General features: G+C 49.6%; 1 protein-coding gene across 1 annotated transcript; it reads right to left on the bottom strand.

Moving 5' to 3' along the window:
- Positions 1-241: 241 nt before the first annotated feature.
- bmf2 (BCL2 modifying factor 2) lies at positions 242-11,727 on the bottom strand. Its single transcript, XM_048974974.1, is given in 5 exon segments — positions 242-456; positions 458-493; positions 4,922-5,088; positions 5,670-5,864; positions 11,607-11,727. Coding segments are annotated over 4 exon segments (441 nt in total). The 5' UTR covers positions 5,842-5,864; positions 11,607-11,727; the 3' UTR covers positions 242-390.
- Positions 11,728-22,109: the final 10,382 nt, after the last annotated feature.

Raw genomic sequence — 22,109 nt, 5'->3', positions numbered from 1 at the left:
TCCGCACGTGTAGGAGCACACGCATGTCCACGCTTCTCCCCCTGACAGTCATTCCATTATGGCAAGAGGAAATAAAGCAATCGTAGGGCAGACGGAGGTTGTTCTAGGTGTACAAATATGGAAGTGCAAAAAATTAAAAATGAATTAAGAACAAACTGTACAAAATACTATATTACACAGTCATGAAAACAGTAACTCCTGTAGAACTTGGAGAACATGGCTTCTTCTTGGGGCGGGGGGGGGAGAGGACCAAAAAAAAATTAAAACAAGAAAGTGTCAAAGCCTCCGGCCTGCGGTGACTTCTTCCTTCTTCCAAACCCGTGTTCAATCTTACAGTGCCATCTGAAGTCCGGCCCCTCCTTCGGGGGTGGGGGTGTGGGGGCGGATGCCTCATCTCTGCTCTGCTCTTTGGCGCCCCTCGAAGAGAAGGCCGCACAGCGCCATCACAAGCCGCCACCCACACCGGCTGCTGGTTCCTTTGGTTTCTGTGGTACTGCGACGAGAGACAAACAGAAAATCGCATTATGTGGACGGCGGCGCGCAGAGATTACAGTATTGGTACCGTAATCAGAGATTATCACTAGGCTGAACGTCAGCTGTTGCTGCCACCCCCTGATTTGATGTAGCGATTAAGCGACCGACCAGCTACCGGAAGACTAAGCAGACGTCATCAAAAAGCGGCAGGGATTATTCATTCCCACAGAGCCGATGGCATTTAAACGCAACCGTGTCTCAGTCACGCGAGGGGGCCGTTTGATCCCGAGGGGGGCAGCGTGGGGGGTAATGCGAGGCAGGAGGCACGGCAGACACAGAAAGCAAAACAAACAGCAGCGGCCTCGTGGGATCCTTCCTGTCGTCCAGGTCGCACACAGACGGCTGCGTTCAGACATTCTCACGGAAGATCGTTCTTGTTCTCTTAACTGAACAGGAAAAAGCAAAGCTGTGTGCCACTGCAGCTCAGCTATTCTCACTCTCTCGCTCTCGCACTCTCATGCTCCTCGGCTGCCCGGACGTGAGGGGGGGGGCGGGGGCAGATGGAAACTGGGAGGTCGCCTAGAGGGCATTTCTTTCTCAAGCGAGCTGGCAAGCAGCGACTCCTTGCACGTGGGCAGACCGAGTGCGGCACAGGCTGGGCAGCATGCCCCCCCCCGAGAGGAGCCGTCACCCAGATCAGAGGGTAGCTCTGCATCAGGCAGACTCAGCCCCCCCCCCCCCCCATCCAGCAATGGAGCATCTCTCAAAGCTCTTCAGGGTTTCATAAGTGTGGCGGCTGATGCTGCATTACTCAGTGGGACGGCAGCCAGAGTGGGGTAATGAAACCAGGCCCGTTGAGACAGGCAGATAAGGTAATTGCACTAAATTGGATTATACAGCTGAGCTGAGAGAGTCCAGGCTGGACCTGAATAAGATTCATGAGAGCAAAGACTCGCTTGTCTGAAGGAATATGTCTCGGGGCGGGACTAGGGGGGAGCCATACCCATACTGTAACCATGTACCCGTGTTTACAAAGATGTGTTGGAGACGGGATGCTAGGACGCGCTCTCTTATCCAGACAGTGTGTCTCCTAGGACCAGTCAGATGAAAACACCATCAAAGTCCTGTGCACCCCTCCCCCTTCTTGGGAAGGGGTTGATAATAAGCAAAAATTAAATGGGACGACAAGTTGCAGTTCATTGCATAAGCCCTGCAGTGGGCTCTGGGCCGGCGGCCGCTCCTTTCCACAGAGTGGCCTGTACTGCACCCCCCCCCCCCAACCCAGGAGCTGCTGTCAGAGATGCAGTGTACGACTGATGGGCCCCCAATGGCACCAGTTTACGTTTGTAGCATTTTTTAAATGGTGCCTGGGGGTGTTTTAACAAAAGTCCTCTTTTACGTTCTCTAATTAACCCCCCCCCCCCCCCCGCCTTCCTTCCTCAAAGAGGGTGTTTAATTACACAGGATGACCAAACGGAGAGGGATCAGGGCCAGACAATGGCATGGTTTGCCCAAAGCGCGTGCAGGGAGATGCTCGCTCCACTCACAGGGTCCACAGTGTCCCTTTCGGCGACCGAATACAGAGATGACCCCAGCACCTCCACCAAACTGATAAAAAGCCAGACGGCAAATATTAGCCACCGTTACCCTGGCAACCAATTTTAAAAAGCCACATGGGCTCAGTGACCAAAACCGCAGCTGAAAAGACGAGCATGTGGGGGCTGAGGTCCAAGCAGAGACGGCAGCGGTTTGTGTCCGTCGGTGGGATTCGGCTACGAGCGGGACATCGGACATGCCGGGCCCATGGCGCATCACCCTGCCATGCGGCCGCCATGACTGCAACGCCGCGGGGCCCTGCTGTGATTCAGCACAGTCAGCACAGCTCCGTCACACAGCGCCTGACGCGTCGCCCGAGGGAGCTCGCTAAGCTCCTCCCCGACGAGCCCTTTCGAGCTGTGAGAACGACACCACAAACTCCCCGGCAGTGACCTTTAAGCAAGCTCTTCCCACTGTCCCTTGGGCGGGAGTGTGTCAGGTGAGCAGGGGATTATGGGTAAGAGTCACGTTACTGGCTGCTGAATGTGACTCAGGAGCTAAATATAGACACAGATATAAGCAGAGGGCAGAACTCATCCTAGACACAGTGTGCTGAAGCTCTTGTGAGCACGCCATCGCTCTCTCTCTCTCTCTCTCTCTTTCTCTCTCTCTCTCTCTCACACTCTTGCTGTCTCTCTCATTATCAGATCACCACACCCAGTTTGTTAACATTTTCAAGGCCCTCAGAGAAATCTGCACTTCTGATCCACTTAATACTTTTGTAATACTTTTAGCGGTCTATTACATGAACACAAAAAAAAAAAAACTACAAACCTAAAACATATGCGAACCTACCATCACCAGCAGCAGTTCAGCTCCCGTGCGAGAGCCGTAATTTACCACCATCGACATGGTATTTACGGTGCTGTCTGTGTTCTGTCCTTCTGCTACTCCCGCAAAATCTCAAGGCAGACAGCGGCAGTCACGCCGGTCATCAGCAGCGAGCCCGACGCCCCGGTGGAAACCGATGCCGAAAGCATACCCCACCCCCCCCACATTGTTTTATTTTTTATTCTTCTTTGCTGCTGCTGTTTTTCGAGTTTCCCCTCAACATGAAAACCACCCTTGTAAGCAGACAAAGCTACCCCCCCCCTCCCACTCCCACTCTGGGTCTGAAACCGCAGCCGGCCGACGCATGAGCTACTCGGCCGGCTTTCAGCACCTGCAGGCTCCCAGCTAAAACACCATGGGGGGGGGGGGGGGCTATGTTTCATGCTCTGATAAACTGTAACCCGACTCTACTCGCTCTGAGCGTCCTCCCTGCACATCGTGGCTGATGTCCCATAACTGTCACCTAGGCTGGGTCTAGCAGCCCCCCCCCACCTCTGCCCCCACTCCATCACCCCAGCACTGCTGTCTGACCTGAGGCAGACACCAAACCTCTGCTGATCTCTCCCCCAGGACAGACAAACGCCTACTAACATGGGGGGGGGGGGGGACACTGACAATCTTCACAGTTATGGAGGAGGTCAGTGCCACACCATGCCAGGGGATGCTCCCCCCCCCAACAGCGACGAGGAACAACTCCTCTCAGGATACGGGAGGAGGCACCGTACGGCCGGAAACCCACGGATGGCCTGCGGCAGTCGGCTGCTGTTCCGCTGGGCTCCTGTGAGGCCCCATTGTCCACAGGCAGCCATGCACAGCACCTCGCCAGCAACAAGACAGGAGATACCGATCGCAAAGTGTGGATAAGACGGTGCACGCTGTCTGGGGGGGGGGGGGAGGAGGAGGGGTCACCTGTTGTCATCATGCAGGGAACCACAGCTGAGGACAGTCCTCCGCGTGGATGTGCTTATCTACCCTCGGCCTTCCCGTCAGGATGGACCCGTCTCGAGCCCGGGAAACACCCCCGCGGCCCCGGGCTAGTGCACCGTGTCACGCCAGGCAGATGAGCACGGGGCTGTACTTGCAGGATCGATAAACACGGATCCCCCTCCCGGGGTCAGGAGGCCTCCCAAAAGTGCTCCCTGGTAATCGAACCCGAGGCAGTGGGGGTCCCAGAGCAGCAGCCGCTCAACAGATCGGAGCAGCAGATTCGCTGCCCAAAATAGGCACCAGAAAATGGCTTGTATGACCCACTAAATATTTTTAGGAGGCCCTATTTCTGGCTGGTTGCGAGGGAGAAATGTTGGGGGGGGGGTTTGTTTGCCGAAAACCACGAGACAGTCTTTGGACCATCAGGGGAGTTTGGGTGTAAGAGTCTCCCTCCCCACCCCACAGTGAGCCGCTCCAGCTCCCCTCAGGGATGGCAGGCCACGCCCCCTGCTAACCCCACAGCGCCCCGGCCCTCTTATTTGGGTGTCTCCGTGGAGGCCCCCCCCCGGCAGCTGGCAGGACTCGCTGGAGACTCCCCAACCGCAGTCACTCACACACACCAGGCTTTGGGTTACAACATGTTTATCTCGTTTGGCCACTTCTGCTTTCCCTTTAAGCCTCTGCATCTTCTTCCCTTTCTTTTTTTCCTTAAAAACACACACACACACACACACACACACACACACACACACACACACACACACACACACACACACACACACACACACACACACACACACACACACACGTGTCCTTGCAGTAACTTTTCGCCCAGAGGCCGTCCGCTGCCACTGGCAAGCATACAGAATGTGAATCACAGAACACCTCCACAATAAGTCCTGTGGGCCTTGAGAGTCTAACACGCAGCACGTGCGAGCGTCTGACATGCTGCAGACATGCCCTGACTGCGTCCCTGACCGTGCTGTGCAGCAGCGCATCGCCGCCTGCCGAGGCCCACAGTACTTGCCCGGGCATGGCACGTCCGCTCCTAATATCATGCTCTGCCCCGGCATTCGGGGGTCTTGCTCCTTACCAACTGGAGTTGGTCTTGGTGAAACTGGTCTCCAATCATCTGAAGCTTCTGGCCAATCCGGACCTCGGCGCTCGGCTGTGGGTGTTCGTCGGGCTGCCGCTCTTCCCGCGGCGGGTGCCCACCGGGCGCCGAAAGTGCCGGGACATGCAGCCGGAAGCCTGCACTACCTGGATGGGGGGGGAGCGTGTTCAGAAAGTCATGTGGCGCATTTCTCACCCCGGATAGGTGACACAGGGGTACGACATGGACCCCAACACTTCAGGATGCTGGGTAACCGGGTGCCCACACAGTGTGCCCTCAGTGTTTACTCTCTGCATCAGTACGTCGCAGACAGGGGGGGGGGGGGGGGGGGACCCAAACCGGTTTTATTAGATCTGACGGAGGCTGTTGACACTCGGATAACAGAGCCCTGCTCAGTTTTCGGGAGCAAGGTGATGAACGAGGAAGAAAGTGCAAAAAAAGAACGTGAAATCAGAGTCATTTTAAAGACCATGACATCTGCGGTCGAACCTGCTCTCTCCTGGAACACTTTCTTCCCCAAAACACCAGGAGGTGTTTCCCTCGTGCTGGAAAAGGGTTACGCAAGCACTTGTTTTTGTGGTCATGTGGCCCCCACAGCAAAATGCTTCAGCTTTGGCATAGTTCCCTCTTGGCACGGTATTGGTTCTGTAGCTACCTGAAGTTTGGGGGGGTGGGGATTAGCGCTGACCCACGCTAGGCCGTGTGTGCTGGAGCCCCCCCTCCTCACCGTAAAAGAGTCTGCGAGGTTCGTGGCCCACGCCGCAGGGCAGCATGTTGAGGCCCTGCGCCAAGGCTGGGCCGGGCGTCTGCGTGCCCCGATTCTCACACTTTATATCCCTGAACGGGGGCTGATAGGCGAGCGGGTCCGTCTGGAACACATCGTCATCGTCATCGTCCATGTGAGGCCTCAGCGATAGTCAGCCTGGGTGTAGAGAGGAGCGAGGAGAGATCCATCAATACAACGACTGAAGCTGGCTGTCCTTTTACACACGGTCTGACACGTTCTTTCAGACACAATAACAACACTCCAACCCCCCCTCCAGCACCGAAAATGAAAACAAGAAATAAGAGATTCCCCTACAATCCCAAATGACCCGTATGCAGATCGGGAAGTGATCCTGACCCCAAAGGGCGAAGCAGCGGTGGCAGGCCTGCTGCCAGCGAGCAAACGAAGTGTGGACAGCTCGCCGAAACCCGACTCGCGGCCTCCTGGGAGTCACGCTTAGGCAGCTCCCCTCTGAAGGCAAGAAGCCACCAGGGCAGAGAAAAAAAAGGTGCTCAGTCAGCCTCTTAAACCGCACCGCGCCTCTCCACCTGCCAGAGGTGCCCTGCGAGGAACTCCCCCCACCTCACGCCCCCGCTTTGCGCCTCCTCTCACTCCCAGGCTCAACAGCGGTTTGGCTGTTTCTACAGCAGGGTCGCACCCCCCCCCCCCCCCCCCCAACAACAGGGATCCTGCCCCAATCCGTTAGGCCACATAGCCAGTCGAGAAGCGGCCTTCAGGCAATTTGCGCCTTTAAGTGTCAACAGAAAATCAAGGTGGAGGGATTAGGGCCCAACTTGAAGGGATTACGGCTGAAAATGCGACTGCGTTTAAAGATTACAAACCGTCAGCGCCTCCATTCTAAGCAACTGAGACTTAACTGCGAGACGAAAGGACTTCCTGACAGCAGTTAAATTATTCATTCACAATTTTTGATAGTTTTAAAAAAAAGTCACCCTGGTCGTCCAAACGCAGTGACTGATTAGTGTCTTCGCTTTGCGTCAGAAGCGCGTTCTTACAGATGTGAATCGGGGATCACGTAACCTGGACCAGTGTACCTTGGGGGGCAGGGGGGTATGTTATGGAAACAGTGGTGACCGTGACTGTAGGACAAGGGTTATTTGAAAAAGGCTACAAACAGTTTGGCTCTTTCCCCGAAAGGCCTCATACTCTAATACCTCATGTGAACTCACTGGACAACTGAGTCAAGCACCAGACTTGACCTGACTCAGTAAGGGGGAGTGCGGATGACTGTCAGTATCGAACCATCAACAACAACATCCTCAGGCAAAATCTGGTGGTTCCTTCCCCCCTGACCTGGTGGATCAGCCACAGCCGAGGGCCGGTGCTCTCCGGTGGTTGCTGAGGAATGAGGGTTAAATGCAGCCCGGCAGCCTTGGACACCAGGCCTGCTCCCGTTTAGACAGATGGTGGAGCCTGTCAGAGTGACTAATCCACTCTGCTGCCCCAGATACCCAGGGCGGGTGCGGGGGGGACGCCCTGCTCGCCGGTGGCTCGCTCTGCTCTGTGCTCCGTCTATATGCACCAGCCTGCCACACGAATCGAAAGGCGTCTGCCAGAGAGAGGCTCTGCCTTAATGGTGGCCATGTCTCCAGGGCTGATAAGCAGCCTTCTAGCGGTGCTGACGACTGTGGCTTGGTGACTGTGACTTACAGGAATCCTCCGCCTGTGTGGGTCTGGACCGAAATGCCCGCTCGCTCAGACGACCTGTTGGCAGGTCCTAGTGCCCAGATGGGCGCGCACGAGCTCACCTCAGGGGTGGGAGCACTGCCACGGCGGCACGTTGCAGAAAATGGGAAGCGAGGAGCACCACACCCCCGCTCCCGAAAATCTTACGTTTACTTGATAATAAAGCTCGTGGCCGTACGGCTGAGGGCCCGACTGGCTCACCTGCCCAGTTCAGTAGCTGACAAAAGCCCAAGTGTATCTAAGCATGGACACAGAATCGTGTCCCCAGGTAGAAGATACAACAGTGATGGCTAAACTCCGCCCCCCCCACACACCGCACACACAATCCCTATAGCTGAAGTCACAGTCCCATCACACCTGCGACCGTGTCAGCTCTAACAAGAGCCTCCTATTCCACTCCCCGCCTCCGTTCTTTGTCTTAATTGCCTGCTGATACAATGCCCCCCCACCCGCCACCTACCCCAAAGAGGAGGTCTAGATCTGCAACACAGTGACCCGCAGGGCAATTCCACCATACGGTCAGGCTCATGCCAGTGAGGGGTCCCTTTATCCATCATTAAAACAGAATAAAATAACCTGTGAGGGTCAGACAGCCAAGGCCATGCTGCTCGGTGGGCTGCCAGTGACCCACATGAAAGAGGGGCCTCCATGTCAGCACAGGTGCAGCCCCAGCTCTGGGTGGCTGTGGGCCCCCAGCCTGGAGACAGCAGCACAGGCTCCCACTGCAGACGGCCAAGAGGCAGAGTGGTGACGGCGGCACCAAAGCACAGCTCCCTCTGGCGCATCAGCCAGCGACACGCTTCAGCGGCCGCGCTCTCGCTCTCTCTCTCTCTCCCATCTTCTCATTCCCTCACTCTCCCACCACATGTTCCGGCCAAAGCAGCTTGTTGACGCCTAGGACCACCCTGGGGGGGGGGGTAGGGGGGCATGAACCCCCGGTGGTGCCAAAACCACATGGCATCCCAACACCGGCCGGCGACGGCCCGGGTGGAAGAGCAGTGCCGGGGCAAAGCGGGCAGGGCAAAGGCAGCCTCTGTGCCACGCTGGAGAGGAAGTGGCTTAGCAGGCTCACTCCTCCTACAGGCTTATTTATTTACTTACTGTACCATACCACTAACACAGGTTACACACGCTCAGTGATTTATTTATTTATTTATTTTAAAAAAATCAAAGTTCTCCGCTATCATTTGTCAGACAAACCCAGATTTCATTTTACTTCCTGTATTTTGTCACAAGACTCCAAGTACATTATGTGTCGTTTTACCTAGTAACCATTCAAACTCACCCGCTGCTACCCGAATAGGCTAGATATGTGAACCAAAGCAGCACTTAACTGACTGTGCATTGCACACTGTTTGTGTGGCCATTTAAACTCCCCTTCTGGCGCAGTTTTGCCGGGACGGGAAGGGCGTGATGTCCTAGCGTCTGCCATGCAGAGCCCCAGACACCATCTTAACCCATCCCGCTGTGGGGTGCTCCTCCGAAGCCCAGGAATGGGTGTGTTTGAGTACCAGGTCTAGTAATATCAGGAGGCTCAAAAAACGCTCCCTTTTATGTGTACACCCTCAAGAACCATTTTCAAAGACGCAACAGCATCATCCGGCATAAGTATTTGCCCTTCTCTCCAAAAGCACCTTGCCGCTGTCTGTCAAATGCAAACCAGTAGGTGTACTGAGTGTAAAGAGAACGAATATTTGCCCTGAAGGATGGAAATTAAATTAAATAAATTCCTTAAGTGTAGGTGAGAGTGACACCGCAGGGACTGCAGGCAAATGTACTGTTCAATAGAGATTATTTCTGTCAAACAGTGCATTACAGCGATCGCGCATTCCTGTGGAAACATGTTTGCTTAGGACCCAGGAGAGACGGCTGAAGGGCTTCTCCCTGACTCACTCAACTGAAAAGCTAGGTTGCATCATTGTTATACCCCAGCATGCCCAAAGATGACCGCCCCCAACACCCACCTAGCACGACATACTACATAACACTTTCTAATTACAAGGGGTTCGAGCCGTTTCCCTGTGTATGCCAACTTACAACACGAGCAAAAAGGATGTTTACATTCTGACTACTTCAGGGTGAACGCGGCTTAATCGCACTAACCAACACTGTCCGAAACAGGCGCAAACTATTCTGTTTTGTTCACCCAGTAAAATAAAGATAATCCAACGGGTTATTTTGGGTCGATCGGTGACGGTACCGTCCGAGGTTATTCGGTAGTTTCTGATGCGCGGGAAAAAAACACCCCTTCCGTCTTACATTCGCCCTGATAGAGGGCGGTAGTTTTCTGTGAATATTTGCTGTCAGCCGAGCGCGACAACAGGGCGAGTTTGCTTCTGCAGAATGGGGTAGGTTTGCGTTCGGCCAATCGCGAAAATATAAATCAGCTTTTCCCTTTTAAACGCAATAAAAATACTTATATTTAATACTTCTTATGCGATTGGAAACTCTGACAAATGCTTTTCTGTGATTTTAATAAAATCGTTATGTTTCGTAACATCCGTTTTGATGCGGCCATACATTTAATTAGGCCTAGTATTACAGTATTTAATCCTGTGGGTAAATCGATTAATCTTTCTTCTGACAGTAAGAGAGGAGTAAGAGTAACAAAGATCGAGAGATACAGGCTAACGCCTGAAAGCGTTCAGATGGGCAACAACGCAACGGTCATCAGATAATGAAAAATATATTCAATGACAGGTAAATCCTTATATCCCTCATAGCCTTTAACAAGACAATAGTTTTACAGCTACGCGGTGCGTTAAGCCCAAAAATTAGCAAGGAAAATAGCATTCATCTAAAATTCCAAATTAACGAACAGCAAAAGTATTCAATTTAAATTAATCGGAGCTTTGTTTTTTGGATTTTTACTAACTGTGGGCTAGTATTTGGTTTTTCAAACATGCGCAGTTATATAAAATAACACCTACAGTCTTGTTCGAATTAGTTTTAATATTCCATAACCGCCGCCAGTCTTCCGTCCTCCGGCTCCGCGAAACGGACTTTGTGCTCCCATCTGAACGCATCCTCGTTTAACGTCAAAACACCAAGAGAGTCGCCCCGGCCGGTATTTTAACTATTGTGCCCCAATTCGAAGCGGAAACACTGCGGGGCCTTTTTCTTCCTCGGTAAGTAGCGGTGATACGCAAATACAAGATTATTTATGGTCGGGCAAGTACATAACTTAAATGTCTGCGCTGACATGTTCGTGAAAGTTCATCGCATTACACTAAACGGTAGCTAAATGCACCACAGCAATCCTGCAAAACGCCACTTAGTATTTTAAGCGACGGATACACTGTTACAACTGACACGCGACAGCTGATTTTGTCTAAAACAGTCTTTGTTCTTGCTTTAAACAATGTATCATTTTCTTGTCTGCAACATCCGGAAGCGTGCTTTGTAAACCAAAACAAAACAAACGACTCAATCTAGAGTAGTAGACAGTACTGTAACTCAACACAATACATCTATATATCAACCCAGAGTAGTAGACTGTACATAACTCCAACAATTTAAGTCATAGTTGACGAAATTTACAAGAAACAGATCGCACCTAAACCGCAACCAGCTGACAATGTAAATGCTGCCCTTCGAAGTAAATGGAAGAGATGTAATTAAAAAATAAATAAATAAAAATGTTTTTTTAAAAAAAGCAACAACATTTACTCTACTTTCGTTACGGTCCACGGCTACCTTTTGGGGCTTAAATTTTACCTGGCTAAACTCCCATGTCGATGAGGACATTACACAAATGTTAATTTAAAAAATTATCCTACACTGCGTACAGAGCAAAAGCCGACTAACAGACTATTCTAACTTTTCACGTGTGTTTGCTGGCGAGCCGCGAGCAAGAATTCGATACATTGAACACGTGTAGTCAAATTGTACCTAATAACCAATCGGTCACCGGCTGCAGTAACACATGGCGACGATATACAATGTAATCCGATGGAGACATTTTAAATAAATACTGAGACTACACGCGCCGGACTTCAGAAGAAGCAGATGAGCGAAGACGTATTTTGCTATGTAACGTAACTGACTTGGCTACAAGTCTTCTTTTTGTTGATCACACTTTGCGACAGTTTGCTTACAAATAATAGAACCTGTTAATAAAGATCACAAGCCAAGCACGTAGCTGATAATATGTCATTTCAGAGCCGGTAGAAACAATGGTAAAGTGCCCACCGCCAGTTGAGGTCCGACGTAGTTGATGGATTCTCTGTCTTGACAAGCAAAACTTCTCCGTAACCCTCCACCACAGTTTTCATGCTGATAGTCTGCTACGCGCTTATTTCAGAAACGTCAGTGCACCGCCCCCTTTAAAAAAAACACCAGAAAGAAAGTAAATAGAGTTCTTAAAGTGCCAGTACTTTCTTAAAAACTTATACATTATTGAGTCCTTATTGTACAGTTTAGTCAGTGTTCGTCCTGTTGATTGTATTCCTAAAATATCACTGATGTTCTGTGCTTATTGAATTAAGAATTAAAGTTTGAAGGAATTCAAGTACACATACGTCTGCAGTGTTAAATGTTCATAATTTGGCTTATAAAGTATATTGAATGAGGTAGTTTTCGAAGAACTTATTTAATTTACTGCTCAGATTTTAACTTTTTATATATCATCTGTGTGGAGAAAATAGCATTTTGCTTTTCATTTTGGTGTAAGAACAATAACGATGTTGTGTGCCTTTAAGAGAATCGAATTTCTCATAGTATAGGGCGCGCACTGTGCGGTCTAAGCCAATCGCATTGTTTGTTTTGATCCGGCGTTCTGCGTGCTGTATTTTGACACGTGGATGGGAAATTCCCCATAGTCAAGTTTTATTAAAAAAAAACAGAACTACCTTCGTTTTGCCGCGCTTGATCAGCTGACATGAAAAATCATGTGACGCTTAAAGTCGATCTATGCCGCGTAAGTACTTCAATCATATGCGTTACGTCCAGAATAAGAATATTATACTAAAAATCAGATGTCTAATTATGTCCAACTTCGTCTCGTCTTATATACAATGCTTGATTTCATTGGCATTCAGTAGCGTTACTAAATAGTCGTATCGTTCGTAATTTTTAACCGATGACGTAGTGTTATAATCAGCTAATTAAGTACACCCATAACACCAAGTATGACAACTATAATGATAAAAAATAAGTTGCATGTAGGTGATTTGTGGGTACAATAGGCCTATTTTTTTAAGCATGCCATGCTTTATCACGCTTTTATATAAAATGTATCCAAAGTGGCAGCACATTAAACTATACAGCACAAATAAAGATTATTATAGAAAAATATTATAGAAAAATAATCATTCTGACTTCCAACACCTCCTCTTCCCTGAATCCAAATCCCTGGCGTCAGGAAGAAGATAAAACGAGCCAAAGTGCAAAGCAAATTATCTGCAACTATCACTGTCCCAGGGTTTATTAAGCTGATGGATAATGTGCATGAGAACAATGTGTAATGAATATGCCGGCACTTTCGTACTCAGCACTTCAGACGGACACCTTCACTTGCATTGTGAAATCAGCTGCAATAGAGCAAATGGCCCTTTAATCCACAATTTATGAAGCGTCAGGTTGCCGATATCGATGGTCAAATGGTTGTTATTTTTTTTGTCATTTGTGATGTTCTGTAATGTATGTTTATATATAGCTACCATGCACTATGCCCAAGCCAAGTTTCCACATGGGGACAATGAAGTTTAATGTAATGTAATCTAATCTAATCTAATGGGGATTAAGTGTCTCAGGATTACTTGATGTTTCAGTAAATTGGGCCCTTTTTACTTAATAGATTTTATTGTTTCTTCTATGATTTGTTTAATACTGTGTAATATCTGTCAGCACACAAGCTAAGTTATGTATTTCAGTTTAACAAGCCTGTTGCTTGCTGTTACACTGGAATGATATGATCTGTGTATTGATATACTAATAATATACTCAATAAATCTGTAATGAAATGTGTTCCGGTCTTCTGATCTTCCTTGTTCTGGAGAAAGGAGCAACACCAGGGCTTTTCTCCTGAACAGGCAAACACATTACAGAGAAGATATCCGGGTCAGCCTGGAAGTGCTTAGTCAGGGCCACTGCAAAGACCTAGGGAGGCTTCGATGAAAAGGGCAAACACAGCCCTGGGGGATCAGCCTGCCAAACACGCTGTGTTGAGGCCCTCAGCCTCTTTGCTTCTGTTATCGCTGGTTGAGCACTATCTCAAACAGAAGCCGCCTGTGCAAATGCCCCTTGATTGCAATGTGCACGTAACTCAGGTTTGCTGTCCCTGCCTTTCCATCAGCTTGGGTTTGCCTAGTGAAGGCTATGGTGTGTTTCACTATAAAGTAAAAGCTGAGCTACTCTGAAGTTCTTTTACGTCTCTTTATTTTTGGTGCACATTTAGTGCGAAATGAGCATTTCTACACCTCCCTGGGAGTCCTGCTGTCCTTCACTCATTGGATGGTTGATTAGTATTTATAAATTAGATAATTAATAAATAAACAATGATTGGTCAAGCAGAATCAGCCCGCTGTCATACCTTGGACAAGTCTCCCCTTGCGTATTGATTAAGCTGCTTCTCTCAGGGTAAGCTACCCTGTCCTGCTTTGGAATTCTCCCACCCGCAGCTGTTTGGTCTTCATGGCCTCTGGTGGCAGAGCACACCTTGCCCTCCCCCCCCCCCCGTTTCCCGGTCCATGTTCACCTTTTCTTCCAATGATCTCGGTCGCAGCTGTCTTCACAGACGCGATAAACCCACCGGCGTGCCAACTACCAGCCTCCCACACGGTGCTGCTCCCGTTACTCCTGCAGAAGGTCACATCCGCTCATGTGTGCTCGCAACCGTCTTATTTTTAGCTTGACAAACCCCTCAAACAAGCAAATAGACAAATACTTTTCCTGGTCTCTTGACGAGTTTCAGTGAAGCCTTAGATTGAGACCCGTCCGTATGGGTTAGGGGGGTAGGGCAGGGCAGGTGTCTATTGTCATCTTCTTCCCTGCCCCCGGGTTGGACTAATCAATAAACACTGGGACAGCTGGGGTGAGGAGTGAACCTTCATTCCCCCACACAATACAATACCCAGCCCTGACCCCCTACTGGGACCTGGCCTTCCTCGGTTCAGCTAGGAGTGAGGCCCAGTTGTTTGTATGAATGTGTGTGTGTGTGTTATATGTGTATTGCATTTTGGGGAACTATGTGACATTGTGGGGACCATTTTTTCAGTCTCCACAAGGGGAAACTGTGAATCATCTGTGAATAATCAAAAAAAAACTAAAAATGCCAAAAGTCTTGTATTTTGTTTGGTTATTTATGGTTGTCATTTTTGGAACTATGTTTTTTTTTTCCATAGAAATGAATGGACGATCTCCACAAAGATGTGTGTGTGTGTGTGTGTGCGTGCGCATGTTTGTGTGTGTCACAGGTCTAATAAATGTGTCCGAAATGTGGTTTCAGGGGGGCCATTAGTGCAGGCGGGGGGAGCTTCACCGAGAGAGAACCTTTAAAGGAGAACAAACACATGAAAAACCACGAACAAACACCCTACTAGCCATGTCAAGCATGCAGGGAGGAAAAGCGTAAAGAATCTTCCTCTCTCTCTGCCACCAAAACACAAAACCACACGCTTTACCCTTTAAGATTCACTACGGAAAGCAAACCCAGGTATCTGTGCTATCTGTGTCTTAATTCGGGGGCCCAAAATAAGAGAATTAGCTTCCACTGAGGACACAGATGGAAGGCAAAGGGGGACCTAATTCCAACTCGCCTTATAAAATGGGTGTTTTTGATACATCCACCTCACACAGTCCATGCGGCTGATTACAGGTGTTGCAGTGTGTTCTTAACCTCGCCAGTCATGAAGTCAGCATTCCCTTTTAAGAAGCGTGAGTCACGACCTGCGAACGGCTAAGCCCATCACTGCAGTTTGTAGCTCTGTGGTTTACTGGACCGTCGCTCAAATACATGACCCCTCCTAGGCTGTGCCGTGCCTGTACTTTTTAGAGCTATTTTGCTGCTGAGATAAACACAATTAGAGTAGCGTTTGCTTCATTTCCTGCAGTGTGTGATACTGTGTGGAATCATGTTTACAACATTTCAGGGAAGAACGTCTTTCCACTCTGTGAACCTTCTTCCAAAATCCACAGAGATGCTGAATGGGGAAAAGTCCACCTCAGTGATTAAATATTCAGAAGAAACAATTTGTATCTCCTCATCTTCGGTGGTGCATGGACACTAATGAGTCCACTGGGGTCTGAATTCCAGCCTTTTTTTTTAACGTAGATCTTTTGAAAGTGAGCGCCTAATTCAAACTGTCTGTTTTTAAGGAACCCAGCCTAATTAATATCTCATCACTATTGACAGTGCCCGTCGGGCGAGCGCTGAACTGCGTTCCCTCTGACTGCACAAAGGCGCCGCTGTGTTTAGTAAACGATTCCGGAAAGAAGGTGGAAAAAGCCATCATAACAAACAGTAGATGGAGTAGAGGAATTAAAAATGAGGCAGCTCATTACAGGGATGACTTCGGTCCTGCGGCAGTGACTGAATGGGAAGATAGATGAAGGGATAGTCATGATTTGCAAAAAGTTCAACAGATGTTCAAGAGTGTGTGAATACCAGTAAGGGAGAGGAGGAGAGGAGAAAAGAGGAGGGGAGATGAGGAGAGGGAGAGGAGTTTCTGCAGAAACAGGGCGTTTAATGCTTCAGTTACTGGATCCATTTCTTATGGGTGTGGGGCAGGGGCATCAGAAGAATTTTGAATGTGGGGGACACACACTGACCTATAACTAATATTTCATAATAAATGTGGGGGGGGGGTCCAAATGAATAATTATGAAATGTGATTTAATAGCTGTGACGCCCATGGTGTAGGATATACGAGCAGTGTCTTACTGCAGTAATAAATAGCAGTGAACTGCTTCACTGGCTTTCTTAAGTCAGTATTTAACCTTCACCCTCTCCAGAAGTCTGCCATTATATGACTGTTTTTGATTTTTCATTCCGTGAGATCTACCCAAATGACGAAGATACACCTCTGAAGCTGTAGTTGCATAACAAATGTAATTAAGAGATTATTGAGTTATGTGTTTTGGGGACTGGAATATGTCGCAAGAGCTGGTCCGGGGTTTCCCGTGTTATGACAGCAGTCTGCTTTTCGGTCAGCAAAGCTTTGGGATGTTACTGTGTAAATGTCACGGTGCTTATTGTGCAGATAAAGTGGCTTATGGATTTATGCAATGAGATCCTGCTGACCTTCCTTACTCAGTCTTGGAAAAATGCACAGTCATGCTTAGAGATTTTAACCAAATATTGTGTTATGGTTTACAAATACACTGTGTTTTTTTTCCTGAAATGTGTTCCTGAATACGCACATTTACTCAGCAGATGTCTATCCTGACTGGGTCCCCAAGCTGCTCCTAAAGCCCCCCTTTCCCACACACACCTCCCTCACCGGTGCCTGATAATCAGCTGATTTGAAACCCAACTCACTAACTGGTCTCTGTGCCTGTTTCCCCCAGTCATCACTGAAGGGAGGGGTACAGGCTGCATCACAGATTTGCTTTCCCCACCGTCCCAGGCTCCTGTACAGGCAAAGCATACAGTGTGACTGGGTTGGATGGGGGGGGGGGGGGTTAGCATACAGAAGGGTGTGTGTGTGTTTGTCTGTGTGCACATGCTAATCCAGACCTGCTGTCAGCTCCCTCTGTGGTCCCGAGTTCACACATGAGTAGCGGTGCTTTGCTTGCTGGCGCACATGCATGAAGGCACACACTATGCTCTTCACTGATTGGTTCCTGAGAAATGGGCCTCTCACCTGGCTCCATGTCAGAATGGGGCAGCGGCTGAAGATGGGCACTGCTGCTTCAGCCGCCCCTCCCTCCCCCACTGTCGAGGGAGGGGCCTTGGCTCCCGTAAAATATCAATAAGAAATAAGATTATTCCATTTTGATGACTAAAGCAGTGAAATAATAGCAAGATAAAAATGATGAATGGGTAAATACCAAATAAGCCTTCAGCAGGCGGGATTCTGGCTGGGGGGGGGGGAGAGGGGGTTTAACAGATGATCATGGCAGTAGAGAGTAGAGACACAGTTTAAAGCAGAGCACACTCAGGGTGCATCCAGCCCAGTGGGGGTGACAATCTGGGAGGTCTGAAAAGAGTCATTAATCTGCGATAACAGCGTGGGATGGGGGCTAATCTTGCCACTGAGCAAGTGGGGGGAACGCTAACAGGCATAATGTGCGTGGTTATGCTGTGCTGCCTTGTACGCGTCCATGAATTTCACATTTTAGTCACAGCGTGTAACTTGCAAATTGCTTTCCTTCGCCACAGTTCCTTCCATTAGTTTATGTGCTGATACAAGTCTTGTGCATAAGTGGGGGGGTTGGGGATGAATCATTTATAAAAATAGACAAGAGGATGGTTTAAATAGAGAGTCTGAGTTGCCTTGTTTCTATGGTAACTGTAGACGGGGAGGTGCCAGGGATGCGAGGGGAGACAAATGGTTCTTTACGCTCCCCCTCAGCTCCGATGGCAACAGCTTCACCATTGGCTGACATTCATGTCGGAGGGAGGGGAGGGATGCAAAAAAATAATAATAAATTAGCAAGGTCCCCACTAAGGTAGAGGAGCAAGGAAGATTCCTCCACTGGCCCCTGTTGCATCAGAAGTAGAAGGACGCGAGGCTCACACTTGGCTGCACGATCACACGCTCCACTTCTCGCAGCGGTTCCATCACGTCTCTCTCTCCCCCTTGCACCCTCTCTCACCCTCTCTGCCGCACACACAAAAAACATCCTCGGCACGTGAATCCTGCCTGGAGACCAGGGGTTGGAACACAGGCTGCTCTGATTGGCCGAGCTCCCTAGCAACCGCGAATGCTCAGCCAGCCAGTCAAACATGGCCCGTGAGGTCCACTGACCCAATGGCAGGGATCCAGAATGCAGCAGGGTAGTCACAGTGACCTGGTAACAGGCAGCTGTGGGACGCCGGCCGGCCGGCCGGCAAGGCCGACCCACCCCCCACTACCACCAGCACCACCATCACCACCATCACCTCCACTAGGTCCCGCCCTGACCTCACGTCATTGGCTTGTTGCTGTCTTACCGGCATGTCTGTCTGCCTCTTGCCGGCACTTGTTTACCCTTTTGTGGATCCATTCAGCCATCTCACCATTCATTCATTTGACTTCATCCAACCCCCCCCCCCCCCCCCCAACTTCTCTCATCAAAACAAAGCTTATTCCGCACAGAAGGACAGCCATCCCTCAAGGTCAGGAGCGCACGATGTCAACAAGCCCCGATTGGTCCAGGCGGAACCTAAACAGAAACAAGCTTCCTAGTAACAAGACACAGTAGGATGACTTGGGCAGATCACTCCACTCTGCATAAGCCTACCACAGCATGAGCTGCCCGCCCACATCCCTGGTCGTGCTTTTGAACCGACATGGTGTGTTGTTTTGTTGGTCTCTATGTTGCCCTCAGGTATTTAAAAGTGCAGGACTACACTGTTTCCCTGCTCCCTGGCAAAAATGCAGAGCTGTGTCATTTGGGGGGCATTTGCCCCTTCAGAAGAGGGATGGTGTCCATCTGAGGGCTGCACACACACACAGACAGGTTTGTAATTATATCTTTAAGGGGACTCTCCATTCATTTCAAAGGGGAAAATCCCAACATGACGACCTTAACCCCCACCCAGCCCAAACCTTAACCATAAGTACGCAAACAAAATGTGAGACTTTCAGCACTTTTAGTTTTTTGATTGCATTCACAGATCATTGTGGGACCGGAAAAAAATGATCCCCACAACGTCAAAATTGCTGGTTTTTATTGCACTGGGTGGGGGGGGGCAGATAAGATAAGGTAAGATAAGGGATAAGACAAGACTTTATTGTTCCCACACTGGGAAAATGTACTTGTTACAACAGCTTGGAGATAAACATAAAATAGCATTAAAAAAAAAAAACAATCGTCCCTGTGCATTTTCACGGTCTGTACTCTCCTCAGGGAGGTGAGCTGCATTCTACTTGCACCCGCAGCGGCTGAGAAGAGAACAGTGGCAGGTGGCTGGTGGGGGGTAATACCGATGGGGGAAGTTCCGAAAGAGTTAACATCACTTTGTGCTTAAGGACGTCTCCCCTGCCTGAGGAGCATCACAGAATCACGCTGGAGAGAGCCACTACTGCTTCATCTCCACCCCACGTCTTTGAACTTTAACGATCTCGGGGCACTGAGGGGGACGCTCCCCGCCCCCCCAACACCTTCCCCCTAAATTTACACCCATCCCTCGAGTTGAGAGATTAATTTGCCTGATTTTCCTAATGACAGCTGATCTGCCTTGTGCATTTCTCCTAGCTCTGCATACCTCGAAGGTTGCAGTGAGCAGTGAGAGAGCAGATCAGCTCTGAGTTGGGTTTATATGCAAAATGGAATCAACAGACCTCCCCATACATCTGTAAGTTGCCGTATAGGATACACGTTATCATACGTTATCACATGTTCCTTATTTTGTCATATATGAGAAGTTCCTGCATATTACAGCTGGTCTCACATACAAGTAGAAAGTTCGCTACCGAACTCCGCAGAAATGTCATCCAGTAAAACTAATCAAGGGGGCCTGGACAAATCCGGTGCTCCACATCAAAGCAAGGAGCACCCCAGGCACCCCCTTCCCCACGCACCGTCGGCTGCTTTGCCTTCAGCCACGCGGCGGTATCCCACAGTATCGCACAAGCAGGGTGCACTGAAGGAGCGAGGCTGGCAGGAAGGAGACTCATTGATCTGAATCTCTGCTAGCGGCAAAACATTCAGATCTATTTAATCTATTTTCTCATCCAGTCCTAGCCTTAGGTGGGCACACGGTGGGCAGGTGCTCATTGTCTCTTAGCTGCACAAGTAATTTTTTTGGGATATCTGACCCCTAGCTGGTGTTTAAGGCTACTGTGTGTCGATCAAGGTGCACTCTCTCTTGGAATAATGAAGACTTAGCTGAACTCAGAGGTTGGGAGGCGCATCAGGTCACGTGCCAGCGTTCCTCACCAAGTCACAGTAAAAACAGGAAAAAAAAGGTGAGAGACAGTCAGCAGACCCTGCGGGTCGGCTCAGGTGAAGCCGGAGTGAATAATTAAACAGGCAGTGGGGGAGGTAATTTCGGTCTGACCCCAGCCTCCTTGAGATGGAAAGCCGGCGAAGAGACTCCGATTATTAGGCAGTGACACCCGATCGCCGACGGTAACCGAGAGCCCAGACGCCAGCGTCCACGTCTTACCCACTCTGTCTGGTAAACATGTGACCTGAAAAATCAGAGTCGACTTTCCGATTTTTTGCGGAATGCGCTGCACCAACATGGCCGCCCCACAGCATTGACTGGTGACGTTTGGTGCTTGCCTTTGATGACTTACTGAAGTTAAACCGTTTACCTACAGAGGCAGTGTGGACCCCGTAAACCTCCCAGTCGCCGTCTCCGTTTGGGTTTTCACGCGGTTGATGCCCAGATGGGTATAGGGTTGCCTTCCCTGGCCACAGATCCCTGTTGTTTGCTCTCCACCTGCAGCTGCGAGGGTCTGAAGCATTCCTTCAGAGCTTATTAACGACCTCAGAATACAGCGTGACTCGCTGGCGCTTGGTGATGGGGTGTGGGGGAGGAGGGGTGGGGAGGGGGTGGGGGTCCATGTCCATCTGGGGAAATCTGGCCCTGTGCCTCCCCCCGCTACTTATCAGGGATGAAAGCACAGATGATTTACCGACGCTTGTGTTACATCATATCCAAAAGAGGGATTTACATACAGTACTCCAGCCTGGCGGTGACGGGGTGCGGGCCGCTCCTGTCCCCACAGTGACCCGCTGCACTCTTACACCTGATTGAAGTGGGACGCTCTGGCTTTCTGTGAATTTAATTGCATTTGCTGTGCGGATCCAGAGAAAGCCTCTAGACGTCGTTCTGGGAAATGAAATAGCATCGTGGTTTAATCTGGCGTTGAGAACGGCAAACGTAAGCCTGGTTTGGAAATAAACATCCACTACAAATCAGTTTTAAAAAGCTCTGTACAACATCAACACAGCCTAGAACGAAAAGCAGCATGGCAGTGGAGGTATCCATGAATGATTATGTATTAGGGAAATGTTAGAAGGTACGGTCCTTGTTCGAACTGCTCCAAATGATGTTCTCCTTTAAAATTCACTTTATATTTCATATTTTTTTATTGGAGGAGAACCTACAGACACGTTTAATAAAGATGCCTCACACCCAGGGTTATGTTTTGGTATTACGGTTGCAAAATCAATTAGACAGTCTAATTAATATTTAAAACGGTTCACGCAGGTTACTCTGAACAGAGGCATGCGTTTCCCGTGGGGGGGTCGAGCGGATTTGAAGACGCCGTGCGCTGCCTAATGAGACCCCCAGTGGCGTGTCGGCGGGCTCTGATCCACGCTGCGTCCTGTGAAGATCTGACGCTCAGGAGGAGGGGAGGGAGGTCACCGGTCACTCCATCTGGGCTGTGTGAAGGGGTGGGGCGGCACTGTGCAGCTAACCTAGAGGGGGTGATGCTGAAAAACCCACCTGGAACTGCAATCAAGGGGTTGCAGTTTGGAGTCCCAGGCCAGAAATCGGTTGTTGTTTTTTTTGTGCTGCCATTCAGCAATTAATGGTATGAAACGCTTTCGAAACAGCAGGATCTATCTGTGAACTGTCTGCACTGCACCCAG

This window comes from Brienomyrus brachyistius, chromosome 14 (genome assembly GCF_023856365.1).
Source record: "Brienomyrus brachyistius isolate T26 chromosome 14, BBRACH_0.4, whole genome shotgun sequence".
Taxonomy (NCBI): Eukaryota; Metazoa; Chordata; class Actinopteri; order Osteoglossiformes; family Mormyridae; genus Brienomyrus; species Brienomyrus brachyistius.
Note: the sequence above shows the minus strand (reverse complement) of the source record. Positions and strands in the feature narration are given on the sequence as shown.